The sequence below is a fragment of the Etheostoma spectabile genome, chromosome 22 (genome assembly GCF_008692095.1).
Source record: "Etheostoma spectabile isolate EspeVRDwgs_2016 chromosome 22, UIUC_Espe_1.0, whole genome shotgun sequence".
In the NCBI taxonomy this organism is placed as follows: Eukaryota; Metazoa; Chordata; class Actinopteri; order Perciformes; family Percidae; genus Etheostoma; species Etheostoma spectabile.
In genome coordinates this window covers 2,555,629-2,573,893 of record NC_045754.1, presented here as the reverse complement: position 1 = coordinate 2,573,893, position 18,265 = coordinate 2,555,629, and the positions used below count along the sequence as shown (strand labels likewise).

Sequence of the window (18,265 nt, the reverse complement as noted above, 5' to 3'; positions counted from 1 at the left end):
CGTGCTATCTCTAAATAGTGTCTCATAAATGCGTGAGTCCGTATCCTAATGTGGGCCTTTTTATTTCTATCATTCCTAACTTTGAATGTATTTTTTCTCTCCTTTTTTGGCAGAAATGGGCTTCCATACATGGCTGCCATTCTGCAGATGCTAAAGCCAGGGCTTTGAAAAAACAAAACAATTTGCAGCAAAAATAAAAACAAAACCAAACAGAGTCTCTTTTTTTTGCTCTGCACCGCTTGCAGCAAGCAGCTTTGCTCAGCACTTGCGCTTCTTAATCAAAACTGGCACCACGGCAATTACCTAATTAGACATCAATTAATCCACACCCTTCAGGTCTGCAGCCACGTTTGACCTGCGGAGTAATGACAAAAAATGCCTTCAAAGAACGGAGAAATCAGATTAATGGAAGCTGAGCGGCAGAGGTTGTGCTGCATTTGAGAAATCTCCAGAAATATACCGCAGCTCATTTCATAATTAACAGGTAGGAATATAATTGATTGAGATGTGAAAGCTTAATCACTCAATTCAATAAGCAGGAGATCAGTGTTGAGTAGATTAATTCAATTCAGTAATTAAAGTCGAGGGAAAGGTGAAGCTTTAGTTGATTGAAGGTTAAACAGCAGTCTCACCTCTTCTTTATCGTCTCCACCCACCGGGAACATTGAACTCCACACTCGACATTTAGTTTGTCTTTTTTATTAGACATAGCAGTTTCACAAACAGCAGTTAGCCTGAAAATTACATTCAAAATGTGCAGCTGACCATGCGCAAACACTCCAGATACACCTTCAAACAAAAGTAACAGTTGATCATGTGTTTTTTTTTTCCTCCACAATCCACTTATTGTCATGTTTTAATTCAAATTTACAAAAAAAAAATCATCTTTCACTAATTCACCATCAAAGCATACATACCTCAGTCACTATAACACATTTTAACAACTAGTTTCTGTCACTGTAAATATGCTCTGAAAGGTTTTTTGAAGGCTCTCCTTTGCATTTTAACAACCATACGCTCCCATTCATCAACCTTTGAAATATTTTCAGTACCGTTTTCCCTTCTCTGAATACTCGTTAATATTAGCTTAGTTGAAGAGAAGAGTCGACAGAGACAATTCATCTACAATTGGTAACATTGCAGTCCCCACAAATCCACTTTTTCTTTTTGTCCAGTAACGCCAGGACCTCGGTGACGTTTCCTGCCACTGAAGAAACCAACACTGAAGTTGATGAGACGATGACGCCGGCAGCTTAACGGAAACTTGACCAAAGCACGTAAGACTACACAACACACAGTTTGTACAAAGTGGCAAGACGAGGATGCTTCTGCTCAGGTTTTATTCCATTTAACACACACACACACACACACACACACACACACACACACACCACACACACACACACACACACACACACACACACACACACACACACACACACACACACACACACACACACACACACACACACACACACACACCCACACACACACACACACACACACACACACACACACACACACACACACACACACACACAGGGCTTGTCCTCCATCATTCAAGTCACAGGACACTCATTATCACAGGGTTAATGGTTAACACTGGCTAAAAGGGGGATGAGGGATGGGTGGTGATGGTGTCGCTAAGGTGAGTTGGGAACATGATCCAGTTCATCCAAGTGCCAAATGACAGTCTGTTAACATAACACTGATTATTATTTTCCCCCACCTGATCCATAACCACACAGGGCTTATACATCACAGACAAAGCTCCACGACACAGAAGAACCTCTTCAGTTCAGATTCAGCTCATATCCTTCAGCGAGGTGATGAGGTTGCTGGTTTTGGCTGGTTAATGCCATGCGCGCCCCCCCACCCCCCGATCCAAAGCTTGGTCGGTTTCCACCAGAAGGCGAAGAGTTCCACCGTTGTAAATTACTGGCCACAGGGATCCAGTGTATGTGAAAACACCTGAATGCTCGAATCCACCAAATCACACGGACGTCCACACGTCATCACTCTGAAACACTGTCTGCTGTCCGGCCTGCTACTCGCAGCAGGAATGGCAACTGAAAAAGCAAGGGAAATCTGTACACCTTTTTTATTTTATTTTTTTTTTATTCTCCAAAACTATAAGTGCATCACTTCCATAAACTGTCCTGTCAATGAAGGTTAAATTCTCCCACAACTGCTTGGTCCACAGCAATGTTCAGTTTATTGAAAGAAAAGAGGGGGAGGGGGGGAAAAAGAAGTCTGTTTTGAAAAAGCCCAGCATCCCTTTTTCGAGTGGGGTGCCTTCTACCTGCCGAAGATGCTTTCGTACTCGAGCAGTATGAGCTCCACTATCTGGTTCTGGTAGACCATGTGGACCGCGATGTTGCCCGTCTCGGTCTCGGGCCGGAGCAGCGTGGGTCCGAACACTATGGCCACGCTCTGGGTGGTCATGCGGTTGGCCTCCCCGTGGTCAATCACCCTGGGGAGTGGGGGAGAGGGAAGCAGTAGGGGCAGGGGGGGAGGAGATTTTAAGATGGAATGTGTCATAAATGGCTTTAGGTGTGCGTTGTTGTTGTAGACAATTGAGTGCAGCCTCAGGGTTTCATCTAGAAAAACAACATTATGGTCTTTCCACACATCTTTAGGGCCTGAGATCTAGCGCTGAGGCAAGCCTCGCGACGCTCACCGTGTAACAGTGCTCAACGCTCCAGGCCAGAGCATAATAGTCTTTTTAAATAGAATCTACATCCTTGCATGCAGATGCACAAAACAATAACATATTCATGGAAGGGAGACAAAAAAAAAAAGGAAGATTAAATCCGCCCGCTGATATATCTAGACCTCCATACACTGAATGTCACGCTATAAATTTCCTCAAGAAACACCACTTCATAGGTACTGAATTACAGCAAACACGGCGCCATATAAATGCAAATTGGAAACCTAGGCAAATGTCATTGTGAACATATGATATTGCCAGTGGCTCCAGTGGGCTAAGAATCCCCGTTAAACCTGGCTGTAGTTTGTGTTTGCCCACAGGCTGATCAGTCAGAGGAAAGGTAAACACACAGATTTGGACCGGAGCTGGTAAGACATCATCGGTGTCATTTATGATCCGAGTGCATGAAAGTGTAGAGTTGGAGGGTAATCTGAACAGAGTTGGAGTTGTGTTGGATGTTGTCAAAGTTAAGCAGAGAGCTTTCAATTGGTACGTGGGATGTGTTTAGGAGCTAGCCAAATCAAAACCATATCAGCGGACCATATCATAAGAATAGTCAGATTGTTCAAGGAAGATCAATAATGGAATCGGCACTATGTCACAGGAGTTTTTAATTCACATTTTAAGGGTTTTATGTATAGCCTGATCCCCATGTGTTTCATATCAAAATGTTCAGAACAAGCTCAGCTTTCTGTATAGTATTGCTCATCATTGTTCCTGAACAATCCTGTATCCAGATATAATTTGGCCCTAAAGCTGAAAAGTTGATGTTAGCTTGTTTGAAATTTCTCAAATCTCTAGTGAAAACAAATCTAAATTCAAATCGATAAAACTAGCATAATATATGAATAAAATAGTATTTAAATGGCAATAACTCAGTCCGTAGGGAGTTGGGTTGGGAACCGGGGGGTCACTGGTTCAAGTCCACATACGGACCAAGTATGGTGGTGGACTGGTAGCTGGAGAGGAGCCAGTTCACCACCGGGGCACTGCCAAGGTGCTCTTGAGCAATGCACCGAAACCCCTTCTGCTTGGGGCGCCTTTCCATGGGCAGCCCCCCCCACTCTGACATCTCTCCATTTAGTGCATTTGTGTGTAAATTGTAATTTCCCCTTGTGGGATTAATAAAGTATACATATGTTCTTATTAAATGTCTAAAATGAAATTTTGTAATTTTGCTTTTTGAGTAGGAGTTTTGTCAAACATTGCTTGAGAGGCTATGGCTCAGTGGTAAAGCGGTCACCTGCCATTTGGAAGGTCCTTTTAGGTCCTGACCAGAGTAACAGTGATATGGAGAATATCAAATATCGCAAGATGTTTGTCCTAATACCTCAATAACAATATTACAACAATATTGTAGTGTTGACAAATGGTGCTTTAATAAAATATTTACACAATGTGATTAGTGATAAATAATCATCAGTAATGTGGATATAATGACTAAGTGGGTAAAGGCAAATAATAGAACAGTTACAACAGTCTGGTAAGTGCAGAAAATGACATCACTTTACTGTAATGCAGCCTTTAAAACCAGGAAAAGACTTTTTATCTCACTATTATGATATTACGATATCCAAAATCTAAGATGATATCTAGTCTCATGCCACGATATTAATATAAAATCGATACATTGCCCAAGCCTAATTGAGAGGTTTCACACAGTGACTAAAAAAACGGCACAGGACGTGAAACAAGTGCACAGGAAGTTTAAAACCGGGGCTGTCCCCTTGCTATTTAAATTAACTGGAAGGTGGTAGTTACCCATTCTCATTTAGTGACTGATCAATCTAATATTATATGATGTGATGGCCTCTCAGTTTTTGTACACTTTACATACAGTATATATATTGTATGAACATAAGTTCCTAGAAACTCCAATGAGAAAAATATATTCTGTGGCTTTTCAGGGTCTTTTAAAATGTTCCGTATCTGTACTAATAGTTGTGAACTACATCACTGTAGAAAGAAATTTGCCAAAGTGAAATATAGTCAAAAATTCAATGCTATGTGCACATTGTGTACTGTGTCCGTATTGAAGTTCAACGCACGTGACCAAGTAAGACTACAGTTTGTATTACTTACTGTATCTTTATTTTTTTTATACACTACTTATCTTTCTTCATCTTATTTGTACACATTACTTTTTTATCTTTATTTGTATATATTTCTTATCTTGTATATTATACCTGTTGTATGTGTCCTTATTGCACCGTGGTTTGGAGAAAAGCATATTTTCAATTGCTCTGCATGTCTGGCACATATTGCAGAATTGACATAAAGTTGACTTGACAAGTATGTAATTAAGATAAAATAATATTGTTGATAAGCAGTTCATATTTATGGATTATAAATAAAAGTGTTTCTCATTGTTTTAATGAAAGAGATTATTAATAGTGTGAGTGGGATTTTCTTACCTCCGCAGGTGCTGGAAGAGGCCTTGCATTGTGTCGTGGTTGGGTTTTGGCAACTTCTTTATTAAGTCTTTGATTGAATTCACTCGCTGCTTGTAGTCGGAGCATTCTGTAAAAAAAAGCAAGTCTTTGAATGCACGTGTGCAGAGCTCCATCTTGTGGCTAAACTAGTGACAGGGCACTCAAACTGTCTTGTCATAGTGTATCTGAACAGTGGCCATTTGACACAGTTGAATCAAGTCTCACTCACTGATGGCGTCGACAAAGTCGTCAAAGGACCCGTATGTGAAGAGAGGCTCGGGAAGCTCCCTGAAGAACATCTTGAGAGCTCCCGTGGTGACGTGGATGTCCTCCCACTTACTGTCATTCAGATCCACCTTCTCATCTGACGGAGGGAGGGAAGACAAACAACACAGGGGTGACGGAAAAAAGAAGGATGTTACAAGTGTGTAAGAGGTCAGCATATGTACCACTAGTCTCGCTTTGCCAGACCTTCCTCCACAGCGCTGCAAAGGAGGGTCTAGCTAGTCCACATAGCATTCCAGGATGGGAGAAACACATGCTCTGGTTTATTGGCGTTTCTTTAAACCAATCACAATCGTCTTGGCCGGTCCCAAGTGCCAATCCTTGTTTTGGTGGAACGTGTGTATGTTCAAAGGTTGTTTTAGTCATGCAACAGAAAACTCTGATTGGACAGATAGTCTAGCTAGACTGTCTGGATTTACCCTGCAGAGATCTGAGGACTATGGTTACCGGAGGTTAGAATTACAACACAAAGTAAGAGGAAGGTAATGGACCTCCGGCCTAAAACGAGGACATACGCCGGAATTTAGGGCGGCACCGGAGCAATCCGGGAAGTTAAAGGTTGTGGATATAGACTAACGTCCCACAGACGTGAACTGTATCATCCTCTATAAATGAATATTATATTAACTTGTTTCAGTTTTGTTCTGCTCTATTAAGGAGCCAATTGTGCTTGATAAATATAATGGATGGACAGTACTTTAAGGACATTACATTTATTTACAAAAATTACAGAACAGTAACTTGATCAATAATTGATCTGTAAATGTTTTTTTTTTAATTTGCAATTTGACAATGTTTTGGGTATAGGGCAGTATGGTTGTTTATTGAAAAACAATACATTAAAAACACTTTGATAAGGGTATGGACATTTCAAAAAGGGTAGGATGTGAAAGCACTTTGCTTCTTCCCACTCCTTTTCAGACAAAATAATTAATTTAGTTTGTTCTTGCTTTTTCTTAAAGTGAAATACTGTCTTATATTTCAAGTTTGTTTATTTTTTGTATTGTATTATTCTAAGTATTTATTCATAAACCATTCATTCATTCTATAAAAAGATGTTATGCCGACCTTACATCACACAACTTTTCAAGTGATTCCACTGTTGCTAGGGCTGGGTATGGTTAAATTAATGTCGACACCGGTGCCAATACTATAGTGTGATACCGGTTCCTGAACAATATGTTTTTTGATACCAGTTTTATAAAATCCATTTTAACAAAAATAATTTACAATATTACGCACAAATCTTTTTATGTATTTTCCAGCTGCTACTATGTGAGCCCCGTCTCTGTGTAACGTAGAGTTTTTCCTGCATACCTCTGCAAAGTGTAATGTTAGACAGCCAATCACAAACATTATTAGATCTTGGTAGAAGCATACTGCATGCTTATTGGCTCACTGATTCGCATGAGATCCTTAGGTATTGAAATTGGGTATTCAGTGACGAGGCATTTTTTGATACTCGATACTCTAAAGGCAATTCCGTCGGTGCCTAGAAAGTATGGAATTCGGTACCCAGCTGTAACTGTTGCAGACTAATTTCCAATATCAGACTAGCATTGTGAGTCTTGGTAGGGTGGGCAAGGCAAGGCAAGGCAGCTTTATTTGTATAGCACATTTCAGCAACAGGGCAATTCAAAGTGCTTTACACGAAATCGCTCTCCTGTCGTCTGCTGCGCAGAGTGCAAGATAGGGCCCCTTAAGTGGAAGCTACTCCCCCCCCCCCCCCCTTACGTGCAACCTATTTGTGTCTCTCTCGCTCCATGTCCGTAGTAGCTCGCTCTACCCGGACTAGTAACACATCAGCATGCGGTAAGGTCATGCTCTGAGCCTCGGCTTGGACACAGCGGTGTCGAGCGTTAACGTGCAACTCTATCACACTTTCCTTTATCCCCTCATTGGACTAACTTTGTGGACTCTACTGTGTACGTGCAGCACGGCACCGTAGTTAAGTGAAAGTGGGCCAACTTGTAATTTACTGCCCCCTACCAGTGGCAGCATGTAATACTGTCTATTTACAGAGGGCATTTAAATGTAAGTCTGATCGGTTCTATGTTAACTGTTAGCCCATTGTGGTATAAAAAATTATTTATGTAATAATGATGTCATCATCATCCATTGCGATGTTTGAATGCAAACATCATCAACTATCAATTTAGGGGACATCGCCCAACCCTAATGGTCATAAAACTCAGTCCAATCCAGTCTTTTACCCGTCTGGACGTTCTGACAAAATCAAAACGAGTTTGATATTATCGTAGGTTTTAAGTCATGGTAGTAAAGTTATGTCACAAGAAAATTGTCAACAACCAATGGATGCACTTCCTCCAGCCCCAAACAGGAAGCAGCAAACGGTTGGAATTGACTGGTGGATAAACACAGACCTCTGGGTACTGGAGACATTCACCTGCATGTACGGCAGAACAGAAATCAGCTAACTTTACCTTAAGTTACTGGCTAACGCTCGTGGTAGCTAGCTAGCTTGGTTCAATCTTTCAATCTTGCAATGTGTGACCCTGCAAGATCCCCAGTCTTTACATATTATTTATGACAGTCTTTATATTGGTCCGCCAGCAGACAAGAGTCCTACCATGATTGACAGCAAAGCGGAGCTTCTGGATCACTGCCAAGTTCCCGCTCACTCTGTATAAGCCATCAATACTGAGACCTGCAGGACAAGGATGAGAAGAGGGGCAAAGGGACGAAAGCAGTGAGTGGAAACCATGGGTCCTGACTGCCAAGTTGACGTCAAACAGACAGCACCGACAAAGATCAACGATCAAACGGTTTGCATTGGGACACTATCAGACTTGCTCTTTAAAAAGGTTTAGGTGCAGCACCAGAGCCGTTTTGGGCAGCACCTAAGCCAAAAGAATGTAGCTTAAAGACTTTTCTCAGATCTAATGATTGTAGTCGGACTTCTTTAGCTTTAAGTTTTGTCTTAAAGCTTTTTGTGTGCTATTTATTTAACTGCTCTAGCTTTTTCAACATTTCAGACACAGATAAAATGATAACGGTCCAAAGTGACGTTAAAAAGAGACGCAAAACTACCACAGAAAGGGACACGGACTACAAATAAGAGACACAAAAGAAAACACAAATATGGTGATAACGGTGCAAAATTATGTGAAAAAGCAAAACGCACATAACGCAACCCGACTGCAAAGAGACACAAAATCCCACAAAGAGATACAAAATGTATGGGGAAATGACATTTAAAATAAAGAAATTAAACGTAAAGTTTTCTTGAGGAAGGATGCAGAGTCTTCGGCATAGCTAGGGAAAACATTGGCTCCGCTGACTGGCTTTTGTTTTATGTCCCACAAGCTCACTCTGAACTTGGAAAAACGGCTTTTAACTTTAGTGCCCCTGAGTCCTGGAACAAATTACAGCCCTTTTTTCAAATCAACTCACTTGAGCCTTTTGGAAATCTGGCTTTAAACCTGCAAACTTATGTGTTTACATAACTGTACTTTATTATGTATCAGTATTACCCTAACTTATTTTTCACTTATACTTGCTTTATTTTATTTACAATTCTTCAATTCAGAAAGTTTTTTTTTAAGTTGTATTGTCTTTTACCTTCCTTATGATGGTGTATTCCTTTTTTTTGTAATTACTCTGTCATTTTGAATGAGGGCCACCCCTCGATAATCTTTTGAGTTTAAATAAAGGTTAAATGAATTTCCTCGCGTCCACTTGTGTCCTCTGTTGCAGTGGAACACACTGCAAGCACTACAGCTGACATCTAGTGGACCATCAGAATACATATATGCATATATATGGAAATTAAAAAAAGGGAATGGGGAAATTGCGTTGTGTGAAATCACTGAGTCACCAGGCTGAACAGGCTCCACTATAGATTCAATATATAGGGCTGTCTATGTTTGATGAGGCCTTTATTTGCTCACAATACCATCCGCTGGTTAAAGAGTGTAAAACAGGCAGATGTAATACAGATGCGCTATCTGTAATCCGTGATATACTGTTTCAGAGACGGTTTTTGACTGAATTTAGCACCAGTAAAGACTTAAAAGACAAAAAAAATTAAATGTTCAAGTAATCCATTAATATCAATAGTGTGTGGCCCATTTTCTGGTGGTATGATAACAATATAACTGCATAATAAATGGATTTCCTTGAGAGCAATGCGGCTATCAAATCCTTTTGGTCATAATAGAAGGAGGGGCAACATTAGGCGTCTATACTCGCTGTTCCTGACCTGTCGCACAACAGTGTGACGTCATGGGAACGCCGTAACTATTTATACTCGTGCCTGGTGGTTGGGGAAAGGCTACCAACTTTTCCATTTCTACTCACTAGAAGAAGAAGAAATAGGTAAACAATGGCGAAGAGAAGCACTTTGAATATTTCTGAATGTCTGCACGAGTCGATGACCTACTTCGTCAGATCAAGCCTTTCATTCACCATAAAAGAACTCATCTTGACCCAGTGAGTTTACAGGAGAGACTTGCAGTCACTCCGAGACTCCTGGCATCCGGTTGCCCTCAAACTCGTCCGTGCTTCCTGTTTCCGCTTTGTCGCGCGCCGCTGAAAAAAACAGAGTGGCGCACGAGCTCTGGTCGCACACTTAAAATCCATCATTTTGATGTCAAATTATTGCGCAAACGGCGACTGCAAAGAGGCCTTCAGTGAATGTGCTCGTGGAGATCATGGATGAATAATACAACCGGGTAGAATCGAACCACTTCATAAAGCAGTCACGTGGTCCGGACGGGCAGCGAGGCTTTGGATGTCCTCAATGAAAAAAACTAGTAAGTGGAATACGTAGTGGAGTAAAAGTATACATGTTATTTAGGATATGTAGTGGATTTAAAGGGAAAGAAATAAACCTGTTCAACAATTCACTCCGGTTTGGTTGAAATTAGTCTCACAACGCCAGACCTTCCACCACAGCCCCGTGGAGGAGGGTCTGGCTAGTCCACATAGCATTTCGGGATAGGAGATAAAAGTGCTCTAGTCTATTGGCATTTCTTTAAACCAATCACAATCGGCATGGGCGGTACTAAGCACCGGGCAGAGCCACGGCACCTCGGGAAGGAGCTGGATTTGGTGGAACATGTGTCTGGATTTACCCTGCAGAGATCTGAGGAGCAGTTAACCATCATCCTCATAAATCCATCGGAGTTTAGAATTACAACACAAAGAAAGCGGAAGGAAACAGACTTTCGGCCGAAAAGAGACACCGGGCAGATTTTCCATCAGCAACGGAACAATCCCGAAAGTGGAACGTCGTGGTTAAAGTAAACCCTTAATTCGCCCTTCCACATGTGAAAATATGCAGGCTCTGTACATGCTAAAAGTGTTGTTTATTTAAATGGAGTCTGGTGAGTGTAGTGATAGCAATTTCAGGGCTGTTTCTGGTTAAACTATGGGATTTTAACAGAAAGTTCTGTCTTTATAGGGATTCTTTCCATAATGACTTCAGAAACAAAATTATATATTTTTTTTTGTTCACTCCAACGTACACAATGCTTGCAAGTAATTAAGATGCTTATGGGAAATGTAGTGGAGTAAAAGTGAAAGTTTCCAGAAATATAAATAACGTTTAGAACAGATATGTGCAAATTCTACCTAAGTACAATAACAAAGTATTTGTGCTTAGTTACATTACAACACTACTCATACCTGTGTTCTCCACATGGTCGATACACATTGTGACAAAGTTGGGTACGGATGTGTTCTCCCGCTGGCACAGACTGCTCAGGCTGCAGCCAAACACCTGATCTGTGAATCAACAAACACACATCAATTTTCTTTCTTTCATCCGTCCAGTGGAAGGTGGCCGAGGAAACGCTGTCTGCTGTTACATTGTTCAAACAGTGGCACAAAGCCACATTTGGGAATTGATCAGCAAAGCGCCGTCTTCTGTCCAAGTACCTTTGATATATCCCTTGTCTCGGACAGCCTGATAGGTGGGTCGACGGGTCAGGAACTTCTTAAGCTTCAACCTGGTTTTCTTCTGGTCTGATGAGTCCATACTCACAGACGTCTTCATCACTGAGGAAGACAGGCACAATATGAATGGATTTCGGGGTTTTTTGTTGAACAAAATTCAAACGCAACACTTTTGTTTTTGCCCCCATTTTTCATGAGTTGAACTCAAAGATCTAAGACTTTTTCTATGTGTAGACAAATCTGTCTAAATCTGCGTTAGTGAACACTTCTCCTTTGCCGAGATAATCCATCCACCTCACAGGCGTGTTATAACAAGATGCTGATTAGACAGCATGATTATTGCACAGGTGTGCCTTAGACTGGCCACAATAAAAGGCCACTCTAAAATGTGCAGTTTTACTGTATTGGGGGCATCCAAAAAACAATCAGTATCTGGTGTTAGGGTTAATCTCTCTCTCTCTCTCCTCTCTCTCTCGCTCTCTCTGATTGCAGTTTATAATTTTGTTCAGTATATAACTGGTTTGATCCCGTTTAGGATTGACCCATCTCCCAGAACAAATAATCTTGGGCTGAGTGGAACCTGGGTACCTGCTATCAGACATAAGTTATCACCTATCCCGGTACAAACGACTTCATCGTAGGACCATAAGATATGAAGTAATTGGCCGTCCTCTGTCTCACATTTCCAACAATTTGGTGTGTCTTTTATGATTGTGTTTCCTAAAGACACTAACAATAAACAAATCAACAGTATGTTGGGACATTCTCCACCAGTCTCACCTCTGTTTTTCTTGGAGTCCCGGTGGTCTTTCTCCTTGTCTTGTTTCTCAGCTCCTGGAGACTCGGGCATGTCTTCCTCAATGGCCTCGTCTGACTCCCAGGCCTGGATAGGAGACACAGATACGTAGTGTTGGATTCAGATTTAAGACAGATGTTTCATTCGGATACATTTAGGCTCGGATTATTATTCTGACAACATTATGTAAAGACATGTAAATGGCTGAATTAAGGGTTTATTTCAACCAAACCAGATTGGTGATTGTTGGAACAGTGGACAGACGCACCAAGACGGCTTTCGGTAGATTTATTTTGTTTCTGTGGACTTTGAATGAAGTGTGTTTTACAATGAATAATACATTTATTAATAATAAAATTGCTGTTTATTTCAATGGAGTCTGGTGACTTTGCAGATATCGAGTTTGGGTCTGTTTCATGTTATACAAAAACGTTTTACTCTTTAACAAAAAGGTTTCTCTGCCGGGATCTTTTCTATAACTTTAGCAAACACTTGGAACAATAATCTGAGCCTGTCAGAGGTAAAACACCAGTTTTTGTGGACGTAAAATGAAGGTGCGCAATTGCCCATCAACGTTACATTGTAGGTTGCTGTTGACTGCAGCAATCTTGCTTAAAAATGGGTAACTTTCAAAGATTGTTGATCCATCAGTTGAACACAAAAGTAAATCCTTTAATCAATACATAAGTTATTGATCACAGCATGATGTAACGGGAAAGGTGCAATACGGGGTAGAATTAAGTGCAATATGAGGGGAGGATGTGCCGTGGGTTCTTTCTCTTTCTACTGTGAGTATGGGGGAAAGGTAGGGGGGTTTATCGGATGTTTATTGAATGCATTATTATTGTGTTTATGTGCGATTTATTGTGCAATTGCAACAAATGTATTCTATAGGAGACAAAAAAAGGCTCATCTTATCTTAAAAGTAAAACTTCTGACAAGATCTTGCTAATGAAAGATGTCTCCTCACATGTGTGTTGATGGTCTCTGTGAGAGCCCGGTACCAGTCGTTGATGACGCTGTCGATCTCTGACTGGATCAGCAGCTCCGTCCCTTGACGAGTCTTCAGCTGAGGGACAAGAAGTCAACATTACTATGGACTAGGGCTGGGACCTAGGGCTCTGTCCTGATTCCATTCTTTCATGATACATAGGTGCCAATTCGATTTGTATTGCGATTTTCATTTATTGTGATTCTAGATCGCAATTCAATAGTATTCAGTACTTTGGTTTTGTTTTCCTTATTTGACAAAAAAACAAATGTTGAATAACACACTTTTAGAGACAATATATCTTGAGACATTTCTAAAAACAGATTGTTTTCTAAGAAGAATGCACATCACGTCAGTGGGACATTTATTTCAGAGATATTCAGCAAGGGGTCCGTGACCACTAGGGAGTCCTCAGAGTTAGTGCAGGGGGGCCGCCAACTGATGTTTACAAAAAATTTTGAAATTTTCTGAAGACCTGATTTATTTCATTAGTAAAGAAGAACGTAACGTGTATTTTCTGCTTACGCTCTGTTTTACAGGAAACGGATATGATCTAGTTGCCGTTGGCAGTACCGCATAAACAGAAAATATAATATACGAACATAGGGAAAAGAATCCATTTTTTAAAAATCGTAGCAAAGAAAATCACGATACAAAGGATTTGGGGATTCTCCCCCCCCACCCCTACTAATTGACCACATTAAAATGCCCAAAGCGCAGGTTGATCCACAGTGAAACTTGACAGCAGATCAGCGGTGTGCAGTACCTCGATGACGTGTTTCTTGCTGGACTTGTCCTTGGATGCCCAATCCACCGACCCCCCTCGCAGATCCACAGTGAACTCAGGCTTCGACTGGTTGCTCCCAAACTTCTGGAACCAACGAAAACAGTGTGAGAGTCCTTGTCTGACACAAAGATGAGAGATGAACGATGAAGAGGGGACGCGTTGTTGTTGAAGGAGGATTTTTTGTGTTCATGTCAACAACCAAGAAACTATTTGGCGTGTGGATTTCTGCCCGACATGCTCAGTGTTTTGTTGTCACAATTTGAAACACTGTGAATCTCGTTTTGGAACTGTTCACGAATACACACACATCTTTAGTACTGTGTTACAAGAAAAGCAAAAACAATGTTAGATGTTATTATATTATTAGCATATTAAGTGACAGACATTTGGTAAGATTCTTAATATTAAATAAAACTAAAGCCATTTCAATGACTTTCTTCTGAAACTTGGCATTCTCAGTTTTTCCATGTATTTTTTGTTGCTGCTAGGGTTGAAGTTGATGATTCTTTCTATTCTGCTTGTGTTTCAGCCCCACCAATATTGTTTAATGTCATTAAAAGTGCAAGTTGGGAAATCTGGCTTTAGACCAGTGCTATTCTAGACTATTCTTCCAGGTTATCACACAGTTTTGAAGAAATCTTGATGGACATGATTTGGAGTGAGACACTGGCGTTGTGGTTGCATGTCTTTCCCCATCTGTCTCTCCTGTCATATCTCTGCTATTGGGCATTTAAAAGTCATGCAACACAAGAATTTTACTTCACGACTTTCCATGAAACTTGGATTCTAGTTTTCTTCATCTGTCCTTCCAGTCAACTTCATGATTCTTTTTTCTGTTACACCAACACCTATCATTTTTAAAGTTTGTAAAGTGCAATTGGACTTTTAAACGTGCGATCTAGACTATTTCATGGTTTGAGTCATTTTTGACGATAATCTTGATGGATGGATTTGGGAGTGAGACACTGGCGTTGTGGTGCAGTTCCAATTTCCCTGTATATCTCATTGGTCTTAAAGAGACACAACCAGAGACTTCTCTTACACGGCCTTCAAGAGTGAAGCTTGTGCATTCGTCCCCAATGATTTTTGCCCTTCTTTGAACCAAATAATGTTATGCGTATCACTTATAAAGTTGTTTTGTAATTAGCCAATTGCTATTAAAAATTTCACTGACAGAGCGACATTAGTGTCATTGCAGCTGTACCTTTTTCGCATTAATGTTGAAGTGATGTTGGGTGTGGATGGAATGCACAATGGCTTCTGTGGAGTAACACGATTCAGTTCCCATTGTGAGGAATAGAGGTTTTTTGTCCTTGATCGGCCCAGCCAACCAACCTCTACTTGCACGCCCAGTAATGCATTAGACCCTGCTTAGGTATATAGCATTGTGTAATGCATTGGTCAAAGTGTAGGTAAATAGACAAGTATTGGAATTCTAAGTCCTTATAGCTTCATTGGTCTACACCAGCTGTGCAAGCAATTATTAATAAATGTCTAATTGTCTTTTTTTTTTACGTAATCACGGTTCTTTGTTTCTAACGCACTCTTTTATAATTATGAACATGATTATTGGTTGGACTGTTGAGCTAAAGCTATGCTAGTTGCTAGCAGTTGACCCTATACACTTTCATAGCAACAAAAATGACGGGGGAGGGGGGAATCATTTATTTATTCACAGGCTGTGTACCTGTGTTACATTATCTGGGTCACATAACAGTGATATAACCATGTACCCATATAACCAAAGATGTAACCAGGGATTTTTGCAAAACTTCAATTTGTTTTTTGTTTTTTTAAATCGCAATTATTTCTGAGATAATAAATTGTAGAGCAACATTTGGAATTGTTACAGCTCTACTACCGAGTACTGAGAGCTCTGGGCTCTTTAGCTTAGCCTCAGCCTTAGCTCCACTGTGATCGCAATACTGTTTGCGGTTTGGCTCGAGAAGGTAGTGTACCGTAGCTTTAACAGAGCCTTGTCACTGTAAACAGCTGCCTGCTGCTCCTGAAACAACGCCGATGAGAGGGGGGAGACGGACTACACTAAAACAGCAAAGCTTTGGGCTGCAAACGGAAAACTTTGAGCTGAGGGAAACTGCAAAACTGGTTTAAAGTGTCTGTGGATTCATTATAACAACCCTTTTTACACAGTCATTGGATTCATTGTTAATATAAAAATATTGGTTAGTGAAACTTTTTAACATTTGGTAGATCTGCTAAATCCAACACCACACACATGCACGCACGAACACACACTAGGGCTGCACGATTTGAGGAAAATATGCAATAATGTTTTACTCAGTTCTGCTGCTTCCAGTATTTTGCTAAAATAATACAACAAACTGCTTGTTGAATTTAAATCAAATTAAATCATTTCTGACTCTTTTATCGACCCATATTGGACACTGAATTGAAATAAAACGCAACATTTAAAAAAGAATGACAGTTACAATTTAAAGTGCAGTTTTCTACTGATAGCTACTGACACAACAACAACAAAAATCGCTGAGTCTTAAACAATGTGTCGCAGCTTTTCGTGATGGGTTTGCGACGCCAGCTATTATGGCAATGACGATGGGGAAACGATATACTGTGCAGCCCTAACACACACCCATACACACACACACTCAGACACACACCCAGACACCCAGACACACACACACAGTCCCAGTCAGTTAAAGCAGGAGGGAATGAAAGAATGAAAGACGGGCAGGAGCAGCGACGCATGCAGAGAGAAGGAACATACAGCGGCCGCCTGCACAGGACTACAGTTCACATAGGAGACAGCAGGACGGGGCTTGACTGAGCGCTTCCAGTTGCTAAGGAGAGTGAGGAGCAGCTCAGGGATGGAGCCACTGCGGTAGTATGACTTCAGGAAGGAGAGAGGAGAGGAACAAAAGCAATAAACAGAGGATGACAAATCCCAAAGCACAGGTGACTGGTGACTAAGCAGACATGAGGAAGAGAGAAATAACACAGAGATGAATGGAATGCTTAAAAAAAGGGGAAAAAAGATCAGAAACTTGGGCCTCTTGGGGCTGATGGGATACATACCCAGCTGGTGCTGCCCCCCTGACCCTTTGCGAAGAGCAGGGAGGAACCCTGCAGCACTGTCCACGAGGAGGTCCAGTTCTTCCTGTATGTCGCAATAAAACAAAGACAAACTCTTTTTTTAAGCTTGTCACAATTTTGAGAAAAAAAAGAGGTCATTTTTATGTGGAGCCATTAAAGATTCCTACCTGACTTTCTTTCCGTTCTCTGTGATTTTGGTGACATTGAGGACTCCGCACTTCTCCGAGGGCTGAGGAGACACAGACGCGAGTAAGAAGCTGATAGAACACATAACACACGGAAACACACATTCATCCAAACGCACACGCCGAAGCTTGAGAAGCAAATGGGACAATGCTGGAGGCTGGAAGTGGCTGTGCTGCCTGATCTTTTGCCCAAATGTCACCAGCAGAGGGCTCCCTCACACTGATGCAAAGCGTCAGAATTTCTGCGTATTTGCTGAAATGTTCAGGCATGGTGTTAGATGTGGATGCATGCAGCAGATGAGCGCAAAAACTACTCTGTTACAAGTAAAAGTCCTGCATTAAAATGTTACTTAAGTAAAAGTATGTAAGTACAATTAGGAAAATGTACTTTAAGTACTAAAAGTAAAACTACTCATTGCAGACAAATCCTTACACAAACAGTTCTGTCAATCAACTAAGTGTTTAATCAGCTAATCATTTCAGCTCTACTTGTAGGCCTGTGTAGTGTTGTGTACTTTAGTTTATAATAAAACATTATTATTTCATACACTACATGTGTTTTGTGTGCAAAAATCTGAATGTGTAAACTAAGTAAAGATGAATGTAGTGGAGTAAAAAATACAATATTTCTCTTTGAAATGTAGCGGAGTAGAAGCAGAAAAGGCATGATAAATACCGCAAATTTGTACTAAAGTACAGTACAGAGTAAAGGTACATTCCACCACTGGATGAGAGGACCCAAATGCAATGCAGGCAGAGAGTTGAGAAGATGAGGAGAAGGACGTGTTTGTATGTGGATGCAGGTAAAAGTAGGAAGGCGGTGAGAAGTGTCAGCTGAAATACTAACGGTCGACGGGTGCTTAGGAGATGAGGGACAGGAGCCAGAGTCTGGAGAGCTCTGCTTGGGCACCGGAGCACACTCCTAACAACAAGAGGCACAACATGGTGAGTCGCTAACAGCTACCGGCTAACTACGAGACACATCAGAGACAGTCAGTCTGAGGTCAGTGAGGGGAAGGAAATGCATCAGGAACATGGAGAGCAGTCACGGGGTTGTGTTGGATGTTAGTGTAAGTCATCAAAGG

The 18,265-nt window shown here is 41.0% G+C and overlaps 1 protein-coding gene across 11 annotated transcripts in view; it reads right to left on the bottom strand.

The window, feature by feature from the left end:
* Positions 1-683: 683 nt before the first annotated feature.
* The window catches only part of arhgap12b (Rho GTPase activating protein 12b), a 75,880-nt gene continuing 58,298 nt past the window's right edge, over positions 684-18,265 (bottom strand). For 4 of the 11 annotated variants that reach the window (XM_032503374.1, XM_032503375.1, XM_032503384.1 and 1 more), the window contains 13 exons: positions 18,028-18,102; positions 17,163-17,224; positions 16,978-17,059; positions 16,670-16,792; positions 13,903-14,007; positions 13,116-13,214; positions 12,130-12,232; positions 11,332-11,451; positions 11,080-11,178; positions 8,021-8,098; positions 5,375-5,509; positions 5,128-5,233; positions 684-2,473 (listed from right to left, as the gene is read on the bottom strand). In XM_032503374.1, coding sequence (XP_032359265.1) covers positions 2,299-2,473; positions 5,128-5,233; positions 5,375-5,509; positions 8,021-8,098; positions 11,080-11,178; positions 11,332-11,451; positions 12,130-12,232; positions 13,116-13,214; positions 13,903-14,007; positions 16,670-16,792; positions 16,978-17,059; positions 17,163-17,224; positions 18,028-18,102 — 1,362 coding nt within the window. In that variant the 3' untranslated portion in view covers positions 684-2,298. The remainder of the gene's footprint in view (positions 2,474-5,127; positions 5,234-5,374; positions 5,510-8,020; positions 8,099-11,079; positions 11,179-11,331; positions 11,452-12,129; positions 12,233-13,115; positions 13,215-13,902; positions 14,008-16,669; positions 16,793-16,977; positions 17,060-17,162; positions 17,225-18,027; positions 18,103-18,265) is intronic. The other 7 variants (XM_032503376.1, XM_032503379.1, XM_032503377.1 and 4 more) reach the window with 5 other exon arrangements.